Source organism: Centroberyx gerrardi, chromosome 9 (assembly GCF_048128805.1).
Source record: "Centroberyx gerrardi isolate f3 chromosome 9, fCenGer3.hap1.cur.20231027, whole genome shotgun sequence".
NCBI lineage: Eukaryota > Metazoa > Chordata > Actinopteri > Beryciformes > Berycidae > Centroberyx > Centroberyx gerrardi.
In genome coordinates, this window is record NC_136005.1 from 2,487,564 (window position 1) to 2,508,219 (window position 20,656).

General features: G+C 40.8%; 1 protein-coding gene across 1 annotated transcript in view; it reads right to left on the reverse strand.

Moving 5' to 3' along the window:
* LOC139925754 (E3 ubiquitin-protein ligase rnf213-alpha-like) overlaps nt 1–8,894 on the reverse strand; it is a 66,289-nt gene extending 57,395 nt beyond the window's left edge. Inside the window, exons 1-5 of the mRNA XM_078285630.1 lie at nt 8,779–8,894; nt 7,776–7,900; nt 2,816–3,532; nt 1,182–1,946; nt 113–312 (exon numbers count right to left, since the gene is read on the reverse strand). Coding sequence (XP_078141756.1) covers nt 113–312; nt 1,182–1,946; nt 2,816–3,532; nt 7,776–7,900; nt 8,779–8,878 — 1,907 coding nt within the window. The 5' untranslated portion in view covers nt 8,879–8,894. The remainder of the gene's footprint in view (nt 1–112; nt 313–1,181; nt 1,947–2,815; nt 3,533–7,775; nt 7,901–8,778) is intronic.
* Between the last annotated feature and the right edge of the window lie 11,762 nt (nt 8,895–20,656).

The window sequence follows — 20,656 nt, forward strand, 5'->3', positions numbered from 1 at the left end:
GGGTCAACATTAAAATGTGTTAGTTTTAGTGCTTGTTTTTTTGACACTCATTGAAAGCACACTTTAATCTAAAAAAATCCCAGAGTGCACTGAGGGTTAATATTAAACTTACGCCTGTGGTGCTTGAGGTTGTTCAGATCTTGTAATGATATCTGCTGACACCAGACGGTCCGTCTCCACATTGATCTGACTGGCAGGTGAGGAGGAAGAGGTTGGTGACCTGGAGACATCTACACCACCCGTAACTGGTTGTTGAACTGGTTTCTTTGCCAGCTGTGTGTTTGCTTTTCCATCTGCTTTAGTATCAGCAGCCTGTAAACAAGTAAACTGTTATTGAAGCGTAAACAAAGGCATCAGCGATGGGCTGTTAACATCAGACTATACAGAGGCTGAAACATCAGGTTGCATAAGTAAATTTCCCATTCATTTTTCTAATTTCTTTGATTATTATCCATAACGGATTACGGTTTTAACAGTGTAAGGTAGACTTACCATGAGTTGTCAGATTGGTAAACAATTACTTAAGTAGACTTCCTGCCATCAGTCAACCTGATTTAAACTTCATTATTAAGCAACTGTGTTTTATTCCTGAGTTCCTTATAAAATACTACACTACCCACAATCTTCAGGAAGCTCCCACCAATCAGAGACATCAGTGTTACCATGGAAACAATACCAGCTCCAATGCTGTAGGTAATGCAAGCCAAAGTTAGCCGGTGCCGCTCATCATGGTTTTACTATCAGACATGATGACAATCTTTACAAATCAGTAGTCAGTATTATATTATTATATATTATTAGTATCATTATTATTATTAAGTGTTGTTGTTGAAAATGAGAGAAAGGGAATTAATATGACATCACTGATGAGTAGTTCATTCCCTCTTAAAAACTTCACAGTCTTGTACTCTTGCCATTGTTTTTTTTTTATATATATATTTTTCTCAATATATTGTTATACGCTCATGATTCAACTGGCAGCTGTTTGGGTCAGTTCAAAAGGCTAAAACTCTCTCTATTGGGATTTTCTGAAATGTTTATGGAGAAAATGAATGGGAAACATACTTCAGGACCACTGAAAAAGGGGGCAGGCACAATTCAGCTCTATTAAGGATTTAAAACAAAAAAAAGAATATGATTATATCTATGAGATGTAACTTTAGTGCTAGTTTGAGTACTACCTTTGTGTTTTTGGCTGTCTCCTGTGTTGATGAAGTTGGGGCAGTAGTACTCCTTGTTCGTCTAGCAATTGGCTCATTTGAGTGACGAACTGTCTCATCTCCTGCAGCTTGGCCTTCATTCCTGCCAGTCTGTTTAATGAATGACTGCTGTTCATTTTTGGTTTGATTCTCATTACTAGACTCATCTTCTGGCCTCCTGGACAGCTGCTGTGTCTCATGGGAGGTCTTCTTATCTCTATCTAGTATTTCAGAGGAAGGCTGCTTTGCCACTGAGTCACATTCTTCAGGTCTTTGCTTTGGCAGCTCAGGTGCAGTAGAACCGGTTTCTTTGGTTGGCGTTAGTGATGACGCAGGGTTAGTCAGACGTTCAGATTGACTGTTGCTTTGCTTTTCAGCAGGAACTCGCTCTGCATCAGGACAATCATCTGCATCGGTCTCTGATGGAGCCCTGGTCTGTTGGTCTGGTTTTTCACAGGCAGGCGTAGGAGAGGATGGTGAGGAGGAAAGGTTTGATCCAGGGGCTACAGCACATGGCTGAGGGTTACTGTCAGGGGGGCATGCTGTACCAGGTAACCTCTCATCCTCCTTCCTACTCTCTTTAATACCTGCTGCCACTAGATGGTCCGTCTCCACATTGCTCTGACTGGCAGGTGAGGAGGAAGAGGTTGGTGACCTGGAGACATCTACACCACCCGTAACTGGTTGTTGAACAGGTTTCTTTGCCAGCTGTGTGTTTGCTTTTCCATCTGCTTTAGCATCAGCAGCCTGTGAACAAGTTAACCGTTATTGAAGCGTAAACAAAGGCATCAGCGATGGGCTGTTAACATCAGAACACAGAGAGGCTGAAACATTAGGTTCCAGAAGTAAATTGTCCATTCATTTTTCTCATAGGGAATTTGATTATTATCCATAACGTTTTAACAGTGTAAGGTAGACTTACCATGAGCTGTCAGATTGTTAAATAACTATATAAGTTCCTGTAGAAGCCATCAGCCAACCTGATTTAAACTTCATTATTAAGCAATTGTGTTTTATTCCTGAGTTCTTTATAAAATACTACACTACCCACAATCTTCAGCAAGCTCCCACCAATCAGAGACGTCAATGTTACCATGGAAACGATACCAACTCCAATGTTGTAGGTAATGCAAGCAAAGTAATGTTAGCCGGTGCCGCTCCACCATAGTTTTACTATCAGACATGATGAAAATCTTTACAAATCAGTAATCAATATTACATTATTATATATTATTTGGATCATTATTATTATATTGTTATTGAAAATGAGGTTAAGGGAATTAATATGACATCACTGATGAGTAGTTCATTCCCTCTTAAAAACTTTATGTACACAGTCTTGTACTCTTGCCTTTGTGTTTTTTTAATATATTTTTTTCTCAATATATTGTTATACGCTCATGATTCAACTGGCAGCTGTTTGGGTCAGTTCAAAAGGTTAAAACTCTTTATATTGGGATTTTCTGAAATGTTTATGGAGAAAATGAATGGGAAACATACTTCAGGACCACTGAAAAAGGGGGCAGGCACAATTCAGCTCTATTAAGGATTTAAAACAAAAAAAAGAATATGATTATATCTATGAGATGTAACATTAGTGCTAGTTTGAGTACTACCTTTGTATTTTTGGCTGTCTCCTGTGTTGATGAAGTTGGGGCAGTAGTACGCTCTGTTCGTCTAGCATTTGGCTCATTTGAGTGACGAACCGTCTCATCTCCTGCAGCTTGGCCTTCATTCCTGCCAGTCTGTTTAATGAATGACTGCTGTTCATTTTTGGTTTGATTCTCATTACTAGACTCATCTTCTGGCCTCCTGGACAGCTGCTGTGTCTCATGGGAGGTCTTCTTATCTCTATCTAGTATTTCAGAGGAAGGCTGCTTTGCCACTGAGTCACATTCTTCAGGTCTTTGCTTTGGCAGCTCAGGTGCAGTAGAACCGGTTTCTTTGGTTGGCGTTAGTGATGACGCAGGGTTAGTCAGACGTTCAGATTGACTGTTGCTTTGCTTTTCAGCAGGAACTCGCTCTGCATCAGGACAATCATCTGCATCGGTCTCTGATGGAGCCCTGGTCTGTTGGTCTGACAGTTTTTCACAGGCAGGCGTAGGAGAGGATGGTGAGGAGGAAAGGTTTGATCCAGGGGCTACAGCACATGGCTGAGGGTTACTGTCAGGGGGGCATGCTGTACCAGGTAACCTCTCTTCCTCCGTCCTACTCTCTGCGACTTGTGGCTTCCTGGTTGTGACTAACTGGCCGCCTGAGAGCGTCTGTTGGGGGAATGATGGCGTGGCACTGGTTTCCACTGTAGCTGGACTGGCAGTGTTGTCTGGCGGGTCCTGTGGTGTAACACAGGTAGGTACAGGTATAAGGTATAACTTTTAAGTTATTCTAAGAGGCAGAGCTGTTCTGAAGGCAGAAATAATCTCATTGGTTGAGTTAAATCTCAATGGGCGGAGCCAAAGAACCACAGCTAAGTGGCAAACTTGAATGGCAAAGAAAGAACTAAAATATTAATAAACTACAAGGGCACTTGGAGAGCGCAGACCTCCGCCAAGGTTCGTGCTATTATTGCTTGTTCGTGAGTCGGATCCGGATCCGCTCCAAAATTTAATGGGTTCTTCCTTGGCCCATGCTACACCCTTCCACCAAGTTTCATGAAAATCAGGCCAGTAGTTTTTCTGTAATCCTGCTAACAGACAAACAAACAAACGGCACCGAAAACATAACCTCCTTGGCAGAGGTAACAATATAAATGGCAATGACTTCTTTTATCATTCATTCATGCATGGGTGTAATTTTAGGTAGGGACGGTAGGGACATGTCCCCACCACTTTTGTAGGCCTGTTTAATTGTCCCTACCAGTAATTCTGATCAATGATCATACGTTTTCTGTGAAAACATTTTATTGGCTCCACAAAGGGTTAACCCATTTTGCTCCCGTCACATGCGCTACATTGATTGATCAAAGCAGAGCCAGCTGCGCACAGTGTGCAGTCTGCTGGTGACGTAGCGAAGCTTGTTACCGGCGGGACTGGAGAAAATGCAAGATATGGTCCACCACAGTCTTTGGTATGGTCAGACTCAGGTCGTCAGCTAACATCACTGAATAAACCTTATACAATATTATGAATGAATTCACATAAAATATTAATTACATAATTTCCTCATACAAGCCAGTTGCTGTTTTGGTGACTTGTTTGTTTCCAGTTTCCACTGTATTTTGCTAACAGCTAGCAGCCCTGGCTCAGCAGCTTGTGGTCAACGTGTCAGCGTGTGGCTGAATGTTTTGATATTACAACTAACAACAGCATTTCACTCTAGGATGGCAGCCAAAAAATAAAGGAAAGTGGACATAAGGACATATTTTACTCAGAGTAAACATGCAAGTAGGCCTAATGGTACTGTTTAAGTCATAGAAACACTAATCCTATTCCCATAGTTTTCTATTCATATTGGATTCATATGTTATCAGATGGAGTGAAGCAAGGAGTTGTATTGATGTGTATAATTAACTAGTGATAATAATAGTTGGCTACATTACAAATTAATTGTAGGCTAATGATGTAGCCTATATCCAGCCAAGAAAGGTAGCATAGCTATATTTCCTCTTCATGTAAGCATGATTGCTTGTAGACACTAAGTAATGTAAATTTCAGATCCAGGATGAAGGGTGGAGCAGCAGCACAGCGACAGGCAGCAGCTCTCCTACAGCTGAGGCTCAGGTAACATTATGATCACAGAGAGGAAACATGAACATGTCCATCAGGACAAGGTGGACAAACTGGATCTCAGGGTCATATGTACAACAGTTGTCTCTTAGTGACAGGTGCAGGCATGTATTTGGGCCATACACATAGACATTGGTGCAGGCAGGGTCATCCTCAATGGAGGGAGTGTTGGTGTCAGTGTTAGACATTGGAGGCTTGTTAGTGTTATAGTGATTGAGGGCTTGTATAGTGTTGTAGTGATTGGAGGACTGCTTAAAGGGTAACTTTGGTATTTTTCAACCTGGACCCTATTTTCCCAACTTTTTGTGTCTAAGTGACTAAAGGGACAACAATTTTTGAAATTGGTCCAGTATTGAGCGAGATCGCTTCAGTCGGCAGCCGCAAAACGAGCTGCAATGTAATCCGACGGGGCAAATCGCACCGTCAATGTACGTCCACTAAAAGTGCTTGTTTTTGCCACTGACAGGCTCAGATTGTTATTATAAGTGTCTGACAACATTATGGAAAGGACCCTACAGAGTAGGGCTGAAACGATTCCTCGAGAAACTCGAGTAACTCGATTACTAAAAATCATCGATGCAAATTCTTTGCATCGAAGCTTCGTTTAATCCATATAACTATATACACACTCAGTGTTTCGCACGGATGATTATTACTGTTGCACAACGCGCTGGAGAAAGAGAGAGAAAATAGCGAGGGGCAAAGAGAAGAGACAGGCCAGAGAGAACGACAGAAAGTGTCCAAAGTTTGGGATCCAGTGTTGCCAACTTGGCGACTTTGTAGCTAGACTTAGCGACTTTTCAGAAAGCGACTAGCGACAAATCTGCCGACTTTTTCTGACCATGGGAAGCAATGTTAATGTGTTGAATCCCAAAACATTTGGCAATAAATTGGTTCGGCTGATGCCGGTTTTCTCTACTTGCTTGTCTAATCCAGAGAGGTCTGATGGTCATAGCGCTTACACACACAGTGTAGCCCCCCTCCCTCCGCTGAGAGCAGGGACTGTAGGATAGGGTCCACTTGTAATTGCTACCGGCATACGCCGAAACTGGCCCGGGTGGGCGGAGTCAGCACTTAATATTAAAACGGGATGAGATGAAGGCTAGTAAAGAATGCACGTTAATTATGGCTATATGTAATGGCTAGTTAAGAACGTAAATCAATATGGTGGCTAGTTATGATGTCCCTAAGTTAGCTAAGTTTTGCTCAAGAAAATAACCACAGAAAATAAAATGCTGCAGTCAATTTGTGAAAGCCTGAGCTTCATTCATGTTATTATTATGATAGTCACACACACACACACACACACACACACCTACACCTACTCCCCTCACAGTGATGCATAAAATACCCCAGAAAGCAAAATATCAGGTGGTGTAAGTAGCAATTGGAGCCTAAAATGCACCAGTCCAATACAGCAGGTATATTCAGTTTAGTTTGATTGCAGTGAGTAGGGTCAGCAGGTGTAGGGCAACCCTTCAACATAGTAAATAAATGTACATTAGCCAGTCTTATGAACTTGTATGATATTTAGGCCTAGTAATAAATATCAATAATAATAATTATTTCACCTCGTTTTCAGTAAATCACAGTGTTGTATGGACAGCTTCGTGCGGACAGCTTTTCTCTTTTGTATATTTACTATTGCTCTTTAATAAAGTATTTCTTATCCGATTACTCGATTAATCGATGGAATAATCGGTAGAATACTCGATTACTAAAATAATCGATAGCTGCAGCCCTACTACAGAGAAATGAAACGTTTTTCTTTACCTTTCGCTTGATCCGGTCTGTGTGTAACCAAGTTGTTGCAGGAAGTTACACACAGACCGGATCAAGCGAAAGGTAAAGAAAAACGCTTCATTTCTCTGTAGGGTCCTTTCCATAATGTTGTCAGACACTTATAATAACAATCTGAGCCTGTCAGTGGCAAAAACAAGAACTTTTAGTGGAAGTACATTGACGGTGCGATAGAAATAAATTGAAATTGAAATCAATTATTCAAATGTGTATATGTGTTTGGACTGGTAATTATCCAACTTTTATTGTGTTCAAGAGTACTAAATATGCATAGAAAGTTGTGTAGAATTGCAGTAAATGTGTTTACAGAATAATAACATTTTTGTGGGACAACCTTCAGACACCCTACTGATTTGTCCCTACCACTTTCCAAAGTAAACCTACACCCTTGCATTCATGTCCATAGCATTCATGATGTTGAAGGTCAGCAGCTAGCTAACTAGCTTACCTAGATAGCTATAGGCTAGTATGGCTAGTTTGAACTTGGAAGGTCAGCTAGCTAACTAGCTAACCTGGATAACTTAGTATGGATAGATTGTATTTTTTTCAGTTAGCAGCAGAGCGCTAGGCTTCATAATATTAGCTTCCTCCTCTCTTACCTCTTGTCTTTTTCACTGAGCTTCAGTCTGTTAGCTAAAAATACTGTAGTTCTTTGGCTCCGCCCACTGAGGTTTAACTCAACCAAAGAGATTATTTCGGCCTCCAGCACAGCTCTGCCTCCGAAAAATGTTTGTATTAATAGTCCAATGGGCATTAGCTGGAAAACACGGGGATTCTTGCCATAGGAGAAACCTGTTCCCTTTCTTTATGATCTTGATTACAGCCCTAGATAACAAATATAACTCGAGGTCGGTGTAATCTAGTATGCAGAAATATGCCACAATGTCAGTAAAGGAAAGTGGTTCAATATGGCTTGTGAACACCACACTAGAATGAAATGATCTCTCTCTCTTTCGATTTCTTCTTAAACCACTATGACACAAATTCAAAGCTTAGTAATTACAGTTTTACTGAGCAAAAAAATTATTTAACTGTTTTTTCGCTATTTCACCTTTTCCTGGGCATTGTCTTCTGGTTCTTCTTTAGATGCTTGGTGTGATGGAAACTGGTCTTCATCCTCCCTTTGGTGCCTCCCCTCACCAGTGATGGAGGCTTGATGTGCTGAGGTGGTCACATCTGATAACAATATGTGTTATGTGACATATTAGCAATGATAATAAAACTAAGGAACTTGAATAATACATTTATATAGCACTTTTCTTCTGTCTCTTCCATATTGGATTCCCAGCTATCAATAAACTATACTATTGCAGGATAATGACAGGAAAAGAAGATACAGTGTAGGCTCACAAAAACGGGACATGATTTCTCCTCTTAGTTCTGGTTAAACATGAAGCTGCTGCATTGTGAAATGGTTGCACATGCGAAAGCTTTATGACTAAGGCAAGATATTAAAAACAAGATATGATATCAGTATAAGACATGATCAAAACAGCTAATGGTAGCTTTAAACCATACTGCTGTATGAAGAGAGCTTTTAGAGAAATAACCAGGTCAAGAGTAATATGAACTTTGAACAGTTTTTCTGGGTAACAGACCATTTTATTGTACTTGTACATGACAACTGGTTGAGAATTCACTATATGAAGAAGTCATATCTAAAATACAATATATGCATGATGCAAGATATGCAATATTCATTCAGCATATTTAAAATACAGAGGATCCACTCAGAAAGATGGTGAGTTCCCTCCTGTCCTTTATAAAGTGCCATAATATGTTTTTGTTGTCACTTTCTTCATATGGTGGCTGTCTCACAAAGAAAGAAAGTCTAACTACTAACATTCGTATCATACGTAGCTCAAGACTTGAGCTACATATTAATTTCCATTAACATTTACTGAATCAATTTGGCATGAGGCAGTGCAGGACCTTTCAACAAAATGCCTACTTGTCTGGATTCAGATGTCCACAAAAATGATACAATTAACAGTAATCCCTCATAAATTTCTGTCAAACGTTTTGATCATCGTTAATTTCGGTGGGAAACTTACCTAGGGTGGAAACTTTGGCCTTGGCAGATAACCTGAAGCCACATTCACGGCAGAATTTATCTGATCTTTCCACTTCATGCCCACAATCAGGGCAAAACATGTTGGTGTGCCTGTTTAAAATACACACTATCAGTCCCTGTAGGAATATACTAGTCATTTTTCATAGGGTTAAACCTCATAATACATCATCAATAAGCTCTATCGATCATCTTATCAATTACATCGATGGATTTGTTCAGATGACCTACCTCGTTTGCACCTCTTCACAGCATTGTCGATACTGAAAATCTGTGCTGAGTCAGAGCACATTATATACTGAGCCATGTATTTACTTTCATTTTCTATTCCAGTGATCTGACAACATTTATTGAAAAAGGTGTGGCTGCTTTGGCATTTTCTGCCTGACTTGTGTTTAACTACAAACCAAGTTCATATGTCACACCGTATTTAGTCAGTCTCCCTAACAAAAAGACCTACAGTAATCCTATGATCGGGTTTAGAAGGATACTACACAAATACCACAGTAAAACTATAAACTATTGGAATATTATAGTGATACCATAGCAAAGTACCATAAGATCACTATAAACTCACGATTGAGTACCACAGGAGCATTTTCTTTAAAGTTTAAATACTGAAAATCTTTTGGCTTGAGGGAGTTGTCATATCCCACCAATTAAGAAGCAACTGTTAAGAAATAATTCAGAATCAACCATTAACTATTAAATGATGGTAAGGCAATGCATAGTATTGATTAAACTGAAACTGAATTGGACCTTTTGGAGATAAAACCCCATAGATTATGTCTACGTCTATGTTACGTTCTTCTACAGTATTTAAAAAAAAAAAAAGAATGATACACACAGTAATCACCAGGTGGCGTTATTGTTAAATCTAAAACACTTCTTCTCCACCTTACTCACTAACAAGATAGCACAGTGTTGGCTGGAGATCTAACAGATCTGCTCCCACCAGGGAAACTGGTCTCTATTGTAAATTAATCTTTAAAACAATATTGTACACAAAATGCATTCAATACAAGACAATTAAAATAAACTATGTAGGCTACTGGAAAAAAGCAGTCATGGTACTAGTGGTAGCCATAGTAATAGTAGTAGCAGTAGCAGTAATAGTCCTAGTAGTAGTAGCAGTAGTATAGTTATAGTAGTAGTAGTAGTAGTAGTAGTAGTAGTAACAGTAGTATAGTAGTAGTAGTAGTAGCAGTAGTATAGTTATAGTAGTAGTAGTAGTAGTAGTAGTAGTAGCAGTAGTAGTAGTAGCAGTAGTAGTAACAGTAGTATAGTAGTAGTAGTATAGTAGTAGTAGCAGCAGTAGTAGTAACAGTAGTATAGTAGTAGCAGTAGTAGTAGTAGTAGCCTAGTAGTAGTAGCAGTAGTATAGAAGTAGTAGTAGCAGTAGCAGCAGTAGTAGTAGTAGCAGTAGTAGTAACAGTAGTATAGTAGTAGTAGTGTAGTAGTAGTAGTAGCAGTAGTAGTAGTAGTAGTAGTAGTAGTAGTAACAGTAGTATAGTAGTAGCAGTAGTAGTAGTAGTAGCCTAGTAGTAGTAGCAGTAGTATAGTAGTAGTAGTAGCAGTAGCAGCAGTACTAGCAGTAGTAATAGTAGTAGTGTAGTAGCAGTTGTAATATTAGTAGTAATAGCAGTAGTAGTAGTAGTAGTGTAGTAGCATTAGTAGTAGTAGTAGCAGTAGTACTGGTAGCTGCAGTAGTATTAGTAGTAGTAGCATTAGTAGTAGTACTGGTAGTAGCTGTAGTACTAGCAGTAGTAGTAGTAGCACTAGTAGTAGTGTTACCATATTAACAGACATTTTTTGTTTTTCATATATTCATATGATGCATATTTTCATCATTCATTTTTTCTTGGTCTCAGTATGTTCCACAGCTGTTATTCTGCTCTCCCTCAAAATGCTCTCGCTCATGTTATTTCATGTTTTTCATTCACACATTTCTACATATGTTGTTGACATGTTGGAATTGTTAGTTCCATTATGTTTAACAACCCCCAATTTGCTATATTCTTTTTTATATTCTATTTTTTCTTTGCTGTATCCCATTATTATTTTGCTGCTGCAACGACCCAATTTCCCTGCGGGGAACATTAAAGTTTCATCTCATCTCATGTTGTCAAACTGGAATTTTATTGCAGTGGTTTTATGGGACTTTATACGGAGGCCACTCCCTCAGGCCTCGCAGGGAGGCTTCATTATAAAATAACCAAATAAATCACAGTCACCTGGATTCCAACCAGTTTGGCAATTTAACTTCCCAAAACAAACCCCAAACACACTTCTCTTTTTCTGGAAATGATGAGGATGGGATTTCTGTATGTTCAACAAATCTCCTTAGCTGGCCAACAGTATATCACTTTACAAAGTATTTTCAGTGAATATGAAAAATATCTCTGTTGCTGATATCCAGTTGATGAAAGCTTCTCCTGCCAGCCGGTGTCTGGTAGCTCTTTCCTGGGAAAAAATCCTCTGCCACACAGGAAGTGATGCGTTTTGCGTTTACGGTTTGTTTGGAATCAACAGAAGAAGAAGAACTGCGTAGTTAGCATAAGCAGTGATAGCCACCATGGCTGAACAGACAAAGAAAAGAGAAACTCAAACTGCATCAACACGCCCACACTGTTTGACTGACAGGTATTCTGCAGAAACACCACAGCAATGAGCGTTGAGCAACAAAAATGGAGACAAAAAACACAAGGATCTCGCAGATCATTACTTTAACTTCCCAAAACAAACCTCCAACAGGTTTCTCTTTTTCTGGAAATAATGAGCATGAGATTTCTGTATGTTTCTGTACTGCACTGTATAAAAAAGTTCCATAGCACTTGGTCAAATGAGCTGACCTGGTGATCTTCTGGCGGGCGAGGTTAGAAACCAGCAAAATGTTGTCCTGGATACTTGACTCTCTGCCATAGAAAACACTTGCTGCTTGTTTCCTGCCTGCAGAAATTGTGTTTTGTTTAGTAGCAGCTCTTTGGGAAGCCTCTGGAAGCGTCCATCAACAGACGGTTCAGCCTAATGAGCTTCTTTTCTCGGCCTTGCAGGCTTTTTTTGTCACTGTTTGCAGAGGCCTTGTTTTCTGCGACCGTGGTCTGAAGGGCTTGTTGAAGTAATGGTAGAAGTTTCTGCACTAGAAAAACAAAACTGTCACTACCTCACGTTACAACCAAGCTGCATGAACCAGAAAAAGCTGGAAAAGAAGAACAAATCCAGCTACTCTTGGATGTTCTGTGTTTGAACCCTTTTGAAGGATTTCTCCTGAAACACGAAGGTTTTTCTCTGACTATGAAGGCATTTCTTTTAGGACATCCATTGGCATCCAAGAGCAGCTGGATTTGTTCTTCCTTTCACAAGTTTCTGCACAGGCAGGGGAGAAGAGTAAGCCAGGTTTCTCTCTAGTCTGTCTTTCCCTCTGTCTGTTTCTCTTTCACTCTGTTTTTCTGCATAAGTAAAATTAAACTTTATTGATTCCTGTAGGGAGCTTGGGTTGTTTGTAGCAGCAAAAGTCACAGGATTGAGGAGGGAGGAAAGTAAAATCAAATACATACCTAAAATAGAATCTAACAATAAAAAATAATATAAACAGTTGTGGGGTAATCATACACTGCTGACAATTATAACATGTTACGTATGAGTACTTCTTACTAAATATGAAATATGTTCATATGAATATGAGTATGTTAAACACTGCATTATAAAAACAGAAATCTAACAAGTGAAAGAAATACAAAGAACAAAAATTTAAAAAATTGCAAAAGGGAAAGGAAAAGAGAGATTGTGGTAGAGGGATGGGGTGTGTGTGTGTGTGTGTGTGTGTGTGTGTGTGTGTGTGTGTGTGAGTGTGTGTGTGTGTGTGTAGGGTTCCTGTACCAGGATGTGCTTCAGAGCTGCCAGGTCCAGCGATAAAAAAGGAATGACTTTCCACAGCCAGAGTCCAACGCCCTTTTCTTCAAACTGCTCCACGCCTCACACACTGCTTTACAGAGTGATAAGCTTTTAGGAGAACACAATAACAAACACAACACTTCAAACAGGCAGCAACAACTGGCTGCTTTACAGTGGCTGGAATATTTCACCCAAAAATGAAAATGTTGTCACTATCTACTCGCCCTCATGTCAGTCGAAACACCGTTGCTGTTTGTATGTCCACATAACACACAGCGAGTTAGCTAGCGCAGCTCCACGTCAGCCTTCTTCAAAACAACTGAAGTGGCCTGGGATTGGTTTTTTAGCGTTCTAAAAAGGGCAGAATACGACCATAAAATTCCTCTAAACCGCTCGTGCAGCATGATCCACGTGTTTTGTTGCCAAACGATTGCAGTGTGGGTCCAAAATATCTATATTTACATCAGTATTTAGCGCAAGTCTTCACACTTCACACTAGATGCTGGCTCCAAAAAGACTCCAAACCACCCAACTCCATTAAGTCAATGGGACAGTCAATACACAAGAGATTATGGTCTCAGTAGCTAATTTCACTTCTTCTAATATGTGTCCATATGGCGATTTTCAAAATAATTGTGTCATTAACGGGATATAACGGTTATAAAAAGGGGTTGTTTTCCTAGTGATTGACAGGTTGCCTCTCCAGTGATCGACAGGTTGCCGATTATGGATCAGCAGCAGGTGGAGCTGCGGCTCTGTGGACGACCCTCGGCTTCGCTCTGGCGGTGCTGGCTCCAAAAAATGTCAACATGGCGGCGACCGTAACCCGCTCTTTTGGCTTCAAAACGGCCCTTCAGACACCTATGGGTGACGTCACACTCACTACTCCGTCTTTTTTTACAGTCTATGATCAACGGGGGACACATGGATCATCTTCTCGTCACTTAACGGGGAAGCTGACCAATGGGACAATCTCCCAAAAAGGAGAATACCACTGCATTTAAGAATCCATACTGCACATTACATTACGTCATTTAGCAGATGCTTTTGTCCAAAGCGACTTACAGTAAGTGCATTTAGTCAACAGAAGTGAAACCAACTGTGTATCACAGTCTTCATCATTCATCATTTACAAAATGCTATATATCCATTTTTGAATACAAAATTTACATGAAATTAAATTAAATGAGGATCCAGTCTCTACTGACTGGCAGGGATGTTAGAGGAGACTGGGGGAAATAGTGATGCCAAATGGAAGAGATGTTATGAGGAGACTGGGAGAGCTGGTAAAAGAGAGAGAGACTCGGGGGAGAATAACCTTTGAGATGTAATTAAATTCAGCATTAAGGCTTCGCCAAAGCAGCTGCATTGCCAACAGGTCTATTTTTGTATACTGGACTGAAATACCAGGCCAGTTTGAGTTAATCGGGGGGAACGTGGGGAATATTTTCCCCAGAAAATGCATGAATGCATCATATTGAAGATGGGAAGAAACACACATTTTCCTCTGCATCTGAAGTCAGTGTTCAAGGAGCGAGTTTAATCAAATCATCTCATTGCTAGGCTAAATTGTTGACCGTGATAACAGGCTTGGACTGTGTGTGTGTGTGTGTGTGTGTGTGGGGGGGGTCATCTCAGTTCTGTGCTATTGAGTCCTCCTCTTCCTCTTGCCACCCACACATCTCTCCCTGCCACACACACACACACACACACACAGACCACTGCAGCCAATCACCACCTCGCTTCCTCTCTACTGCTTTCACCTGCGTCACTCTGCATGTGTTGCCATGGTGATCAGTGATGCCCCCCTCCTCCCGCCTCGCTCTCTACTCTCAGTATGAGGATGAAGCCGCCTTGTGGCTGCTGATGCAGGCAGGCTGCAGACGTCATCACTTCCCTCGGGATACGGGCCTATTTTTACCACCGGGCACAAAGTATACCAAGCTGCCCGACGTATTTATGGAACCGCATCTAATCCCGGCCTGCCAGGAAAGCGTTTTCTCCCCCGCGCTCTGTCTTTTCTCTCTCCATTCATGCTTCAGAGGTAGGATTCTTCCCTGCGCCCGGGCAAGAACTGAGACGACAGCACTTGTGAAGGTTTTGGATAATCGCGTTTCAGTTTCTGCGCTGTTCAGTTCAACAGTTTAATTTGTTATACTCTATTATCCCCAAAAGAAGATTCTCTTTTCCTTTGCCCCCCACCCATCGTAAGGAGGTCAGAGGTCAGGCTCAGCTACAGAGCAGCAGCCCTGGAGCTGGCAGGGATTCAGTGTCTTGCTCAAAGACACTTCAGCAGGGCGAATGCTTGTTATCCAGGGGGTTTGAACCCAGGACAGTCTTTCCTACTCACTACACCACCCTGCTTTCCCCCCGTCAGGAAGGCATTCTGCTAACACAGAGTATAAAAGAAATTAAACAAATTCAGCGACTCTTGGAGATTTGACAAAGCTTTAATATTAAAAACGCGCAGGGTGCGAATTGAGTCCCAAGTCTTGGGGCGTCCCACACATGGGAGGAGTGGCTTATGATGACTTACGATGCTTAAGCTTATGATGACTTATGAGGCTACAGACACAACAATAATGGTATTCATTTACGGTATTCATGCTAACTTGGAGCGCTGATGTGGCGGCTGATCCTGCTGCCTTCGGTCATATGAAAGTAGAAAACAAAACTTACAGTATTTATGTGCTGTGGCTGGGCTGGGACAGGTCCAGCCTGGTCTGAGTTCTGCTGAGCTGGTTCTGGCCCTGCCTGAGCTGCTGGACTGGGACCGGTCTGATCTGGACTGGGACCGGTCTTGTCTCATTCTGGTCTGTACTGTCCTGATGCTGGAGTGTGTTGGGTTGAACTGGGCTGACCTGAGGTGCTGCTGCTCCTCATTGGCTGAACTCTTCATAGTATTCTGTTACATAAACACACAGCCATTTTTGTAGGAAAATAACAGGTGATTGTAATAAATTAACAGGTGATTATTATCAGCTGACAGCCACAGCCACTGAGCTCTCTATATAATAAGGCACCATATTGGTAGGAAATATATGTGATATCATGGGAATACTATAGACACACTGCGGAGCATGGCATACTTCGAAAGCCACGCACACCGTGGGGGAAAACAATATCGCTAACAAAAGTGGCAGTCGGGAGGAAATCTTTTCAGATACGGACAGCCTGACAAGGTTTTTCCTGTTTTCAAGAAGACAAGTATGTCAAAGAATTATTTCGGCACACTGCCTCCAACAGAGAGGGAAATGTACATTGAAAAAATGAACTTAATTGGCCTCCATCAATGTCCTTTTTCATTACTCCAATAAAGCTGGATAAATGATCCCACACAGTGGCCTGAAGTGAAATACTTCGACATTTACTACTACTTAATTTAATCACCAGGTAAGATAATACGTTGACTGAAAAAATCTGAAATACAGCTATGCTTTTCAGACTGTAAGTTTGAGCGACATTGAAGTGACATTGGTTATTAAAGTGGATTGTTACTAAGTTAACTATCTTAGCTAACAAGTCAGTGAGATTTCTCATTACTTTTGCACCCTAGACTGGCAGTCAATACAGAGCAAAATATCCTGAGACCCACACATGAACACAACTCATCTGTTTTATAGAGAGGAATTGGCTCAGTAATGTTAGCTTAGCAGCAACCTAATGTTAGAACAGCATGCAGCTTTTAAACACATTTTAACATACAGGTTATCTTACAAGAATATAACTAGATATTGGTAACTTACTTACCAGTGACAAAATACTGGCCACATTTATAAGTGTAGCCTACTTAGTCTCGGGGTCCCAAAGTTTCCCCCGTCTTCTACCATGTCTCTCCATGTCTCTCTCCTTATGGCCTGGATCCACATTTTTCCTCTTAACGGCGCCCTTGTTTTGCTCAGGAGCACGAAAAACTGTAATTTACGGTTTTTAAGTTTGTTGGCTGTGAAGCCCACCACTCAACAGCTTTTATGCATGTTTAATTTGGGTGGAGAGTGGTGCAGTGATTTCCCCCACGATGGGCGTGGCCTATTTTACGCACTGTCTCTATGAATAAATATGTCCTAAAAAGTGTTTTTTTATATATATATATATATATATATATAAAAGTACTACACTCACAGCCTAACTGAAACATAAATAAAACTTTGTGACACATGGAATACATTTTTCAGCATGGTTGAAGGAACAAGCTTACCATGTTTGGGGAAAACAAATACCCTTCACCAAAGTCTGGCATGAGAAGCCCCCTCTTCTCCACTTTCCCTATCCTTCCATCCATTTCTGTGACACACACTAGACACAGTTCATGTTTAGCCTTTCAAAAGTAGTTAGCTAGCTAGCTAGACTTAGCAAACGTTAGCTAGTTTTACCTAGCGTTAACCCATTTAGCCCTTAGGTTAGGTAGCTAGCTAGTTAATGTTAAAAGTGCTGTAAGTAAAAAAAAAAAGTAAACACTTTAAGAGACCAACAAAAGTGGAATTTTTAATGACAAAGTACTTACTAAAGTTATTCACGCCAAATGAGGAGTTCAACTGCCGTTCTCATCTCCTGCAACGAGTCTGTCACAGAACAGTTCCCGCGTTTTTCATCACGTAACCGACGTGGGAGATTAATGCTGCATTCACTGACACTCGGAAATTAAGAATACTTACGGGGAAAATACTGTATGCTGCATTCTCTCAAAAAAATGTTTATCTGATAACATGGCATGAGACAGGTCAACAGGTTTAGATTTCTCTTTCTTATGGGGGGTCCTGGCCCCCCTATCCTCCCTCAATTCGAACCCTACCAACATTTCAGCTGCAGCAGCCCTCATTATGGCTTGTCAGGATTGTTATCTGTAGAGCAGCTGAATTCTTTTCTTTTTCTTTTTTTTCTCCTTTTGTTTCTCATTTCTTTGTCTGCAAAAAAGATTGATGTAGTGAGTGTGACGTCACCCATAGGTTTCCGAAGGGCCATTTTGAAGCCAAAAGATTGGGTTCAAGATCGCTGCCATGTTGACATTTGTTGGAGCCGGAGCAGCCAGAGCGAAGCTGAGGGTCGCTCACAGCACCAGCTACGCCTGCTATTGGCCCGTAGTTGACGACCTGTCAGTCACTAGGAAAACAACCTCATTTTATATCCATTATATCCCGTTAATGATGCAATTATTTTGAAAATCGCCATATGGACACACATTAGAAGAAGTGAAATTAGCTATGAGACCATAACATCTCATTTTTCCTGATTTTATATTTTGAGTGAGAAGTCGGGTTGTGGTCCCATTGACTTGCATGGAGTTGGGCCGGATTGGAGTCTTTTTGGAGGAATTGCAGCTTTCAGCCACTTGGCTTCAAAATTCACCCGTGGTTTTGGCCACTTAGCCATGGTGGCTATCGCTGCTCATCCTAACTACCCAGTTCTTCTTCTGTTTATTCCAAATAAAGCAGAAACGTAAAACGCATCACTTCCTGTCCGGCAGAGGATTTTTCCCAGGAAAGAGCGACCAGACACCGGCTGTTTAGAACAGACATTGCAAAAGCTTCATGAACAGGTTGGATCCCCACTGTGTTATACTGAACACATAGAGAGCGATAGAGAAAGTAGCAGAACGAACATTTATTTATATGAAAATGTGTCATGGATTATCCCTTTAACGGAGCAGCCGGGCCTGGGGGCTGGCAGGAGACAGGTGAGGAAGGCATCTGTGGAAATCAGATCCCTCCTCAGCCTCCTCCGCTCTGTCAGCACACATTCACTGCTCTCTGCCTCGCTGCAGCGCTCCGTCTCCCGGCACTTCCACAAACCGCCGAGTGTGAAGAGCCGTGACGTGTTGACCGGGCTGGAAGAGATCGCAGCGGTGTTATGAAAGATTTGGAACTGACTGAACGGTTTAATGATGGCTTTTATTTACAGTGGACACCAACAGTCTACACGCCCTTTCAAATAATCAAGTTTTTATTTCCTTGAGGCCTGACATCAAAACCCATTAAATCAGACTGTTTTTTTTACTTTCATTTGGATATTATCTATCTATCTATCTATCTATCTATCTATCTATCTATCTATATCTATCTATCTATACTGTATACTGAACATTGTACTGTGGAGAAAGACAGGAAAGATGCAGGAGAAAGAGGAAGACATGCAACAAACATCATGAACACATCTGAACTGATGATATTGTGAACATATGTGATGAAACTCGGCCTGCTGAGCTGCTGTAACGCAGCTTCTGTCTTCCTGAAACACGAAACTCCTTCAGAGCTTCTGCTTCACTGTCAGGACGGATAAACGGCTGAAGCTGTGGCTGTCAAACCCAATTCAGCGTTTGTCATCATGGTAACACCCACCGCCTCACAGAGATGAAAACTGTTACCGGCTGGAAAAAATGTCTGTTCTTCCACAAACCCTAATTTGCATTTCTCTGTTTCATATTAGAGTTGGAAAAAGGATAGAAACCTCTGAGGGTTGTATTCGAGGCACATTGCTTGACATTTCCTCTTAATGTCACTTAAATGTAACTTGATTACCTTTAGAAGACAGCTGTAGTATTACAAGTATTACAGCATCATATGTAGAGCAAGGCACTGCAGTGTTGAGGGTTTTGTTTCCCGTAAAAAATATAATAATTCCCATGGAAAATTAGATTGTTGTTTATTTAACCTCTATTTCAGGTAAGTCAGTTAAAAACAAATTTGGTAACACTTTACATTAAGTGTTCATGAACTAATGTTAACTACTGCATTTACTAACATGAAATAAACATCAATAACAACATTAACAAAGATTAGCTAATGTTAAATGCACATGAACAACTGCATTAATTAATGCTGTTATACGTTTGTTAATACGTTTGTTAATAATGTTAATTAGTTAACATCATTGGCAAGAAGCAAAATGCCTCTTCATGGGGAACTGGGGGAAAGGGGGGGAGGAAAAGAAGAATAAAATTAAGTAATAATAATAATAACAACAACAGGGAGGCAGGATAAGAAGGCAACAGAAAACAATAAAAACAGTAATGTAAAAACAATAAGGACGCTACAAAAAGCATTAAACCATGCAGCAAAAATATACAACAGCATCAAAAGACACGTAGAATATCATCACACAAACAGAATATGACATAAGCAATAAAAAACAGGTAAAAACTACTATAAACAATAAAGCGATAAAATAGAATGTAAACAATATGCCGTATGCTGGTGACAGTTTAAACATGATATCTCGACCGTAAATATGTAAATATGGGGTGAAAAGTGGTGTATAGTGCCTCTGATACTGAAATATAATCCCCTCGTGATGCATTAAGGCGTTTTGGATAAACTGCAGAGCGGAGTGTTTCTGCAGCAGCTGAGGTGGAGACATGGCGGGACGACGAGAAAGCCGCTGCGCAGCCCGGCTGAGGTTTTGTGGTTCAGTGTGTGTGAGATTGTCAGTGTGTGTGTGGGCATAGGTGTGTTTTCATATGAAACCAGCAGCAGGCAATATCTCCATGTGCACACACACACACACACACACACACACACACACACACGCTACATGAATACACACACACGCGATACACACACGCTATGCACACAGGGTTTCTACATAAGCCATGAGTATGGAACTTACACTTTGAAAGTACGTCATCAGGCCCAGTGGAACACAACTACACACACACACACACACACACACACACACACACACACACACACACTCACACATTTGCATTACTATACTTGTGAGGACCTTCATTGCCTACATTCTGATCTGATTCTAACTCTGATCTGAACTATAAACTCAAGTAACTCGGCACATGCCTTTTTTTTTTATCGCCTTTATTGTTGTAAACCTTCTGAGGACATTTGGAATAAAGAGAATACACACACACACACACACACACACTCACTCACACACAAATAAACACACAAACACATGCACCCACACAACCATTTAACTATTTTACATTTATTACATTTTCCAACATTTTAGGCATT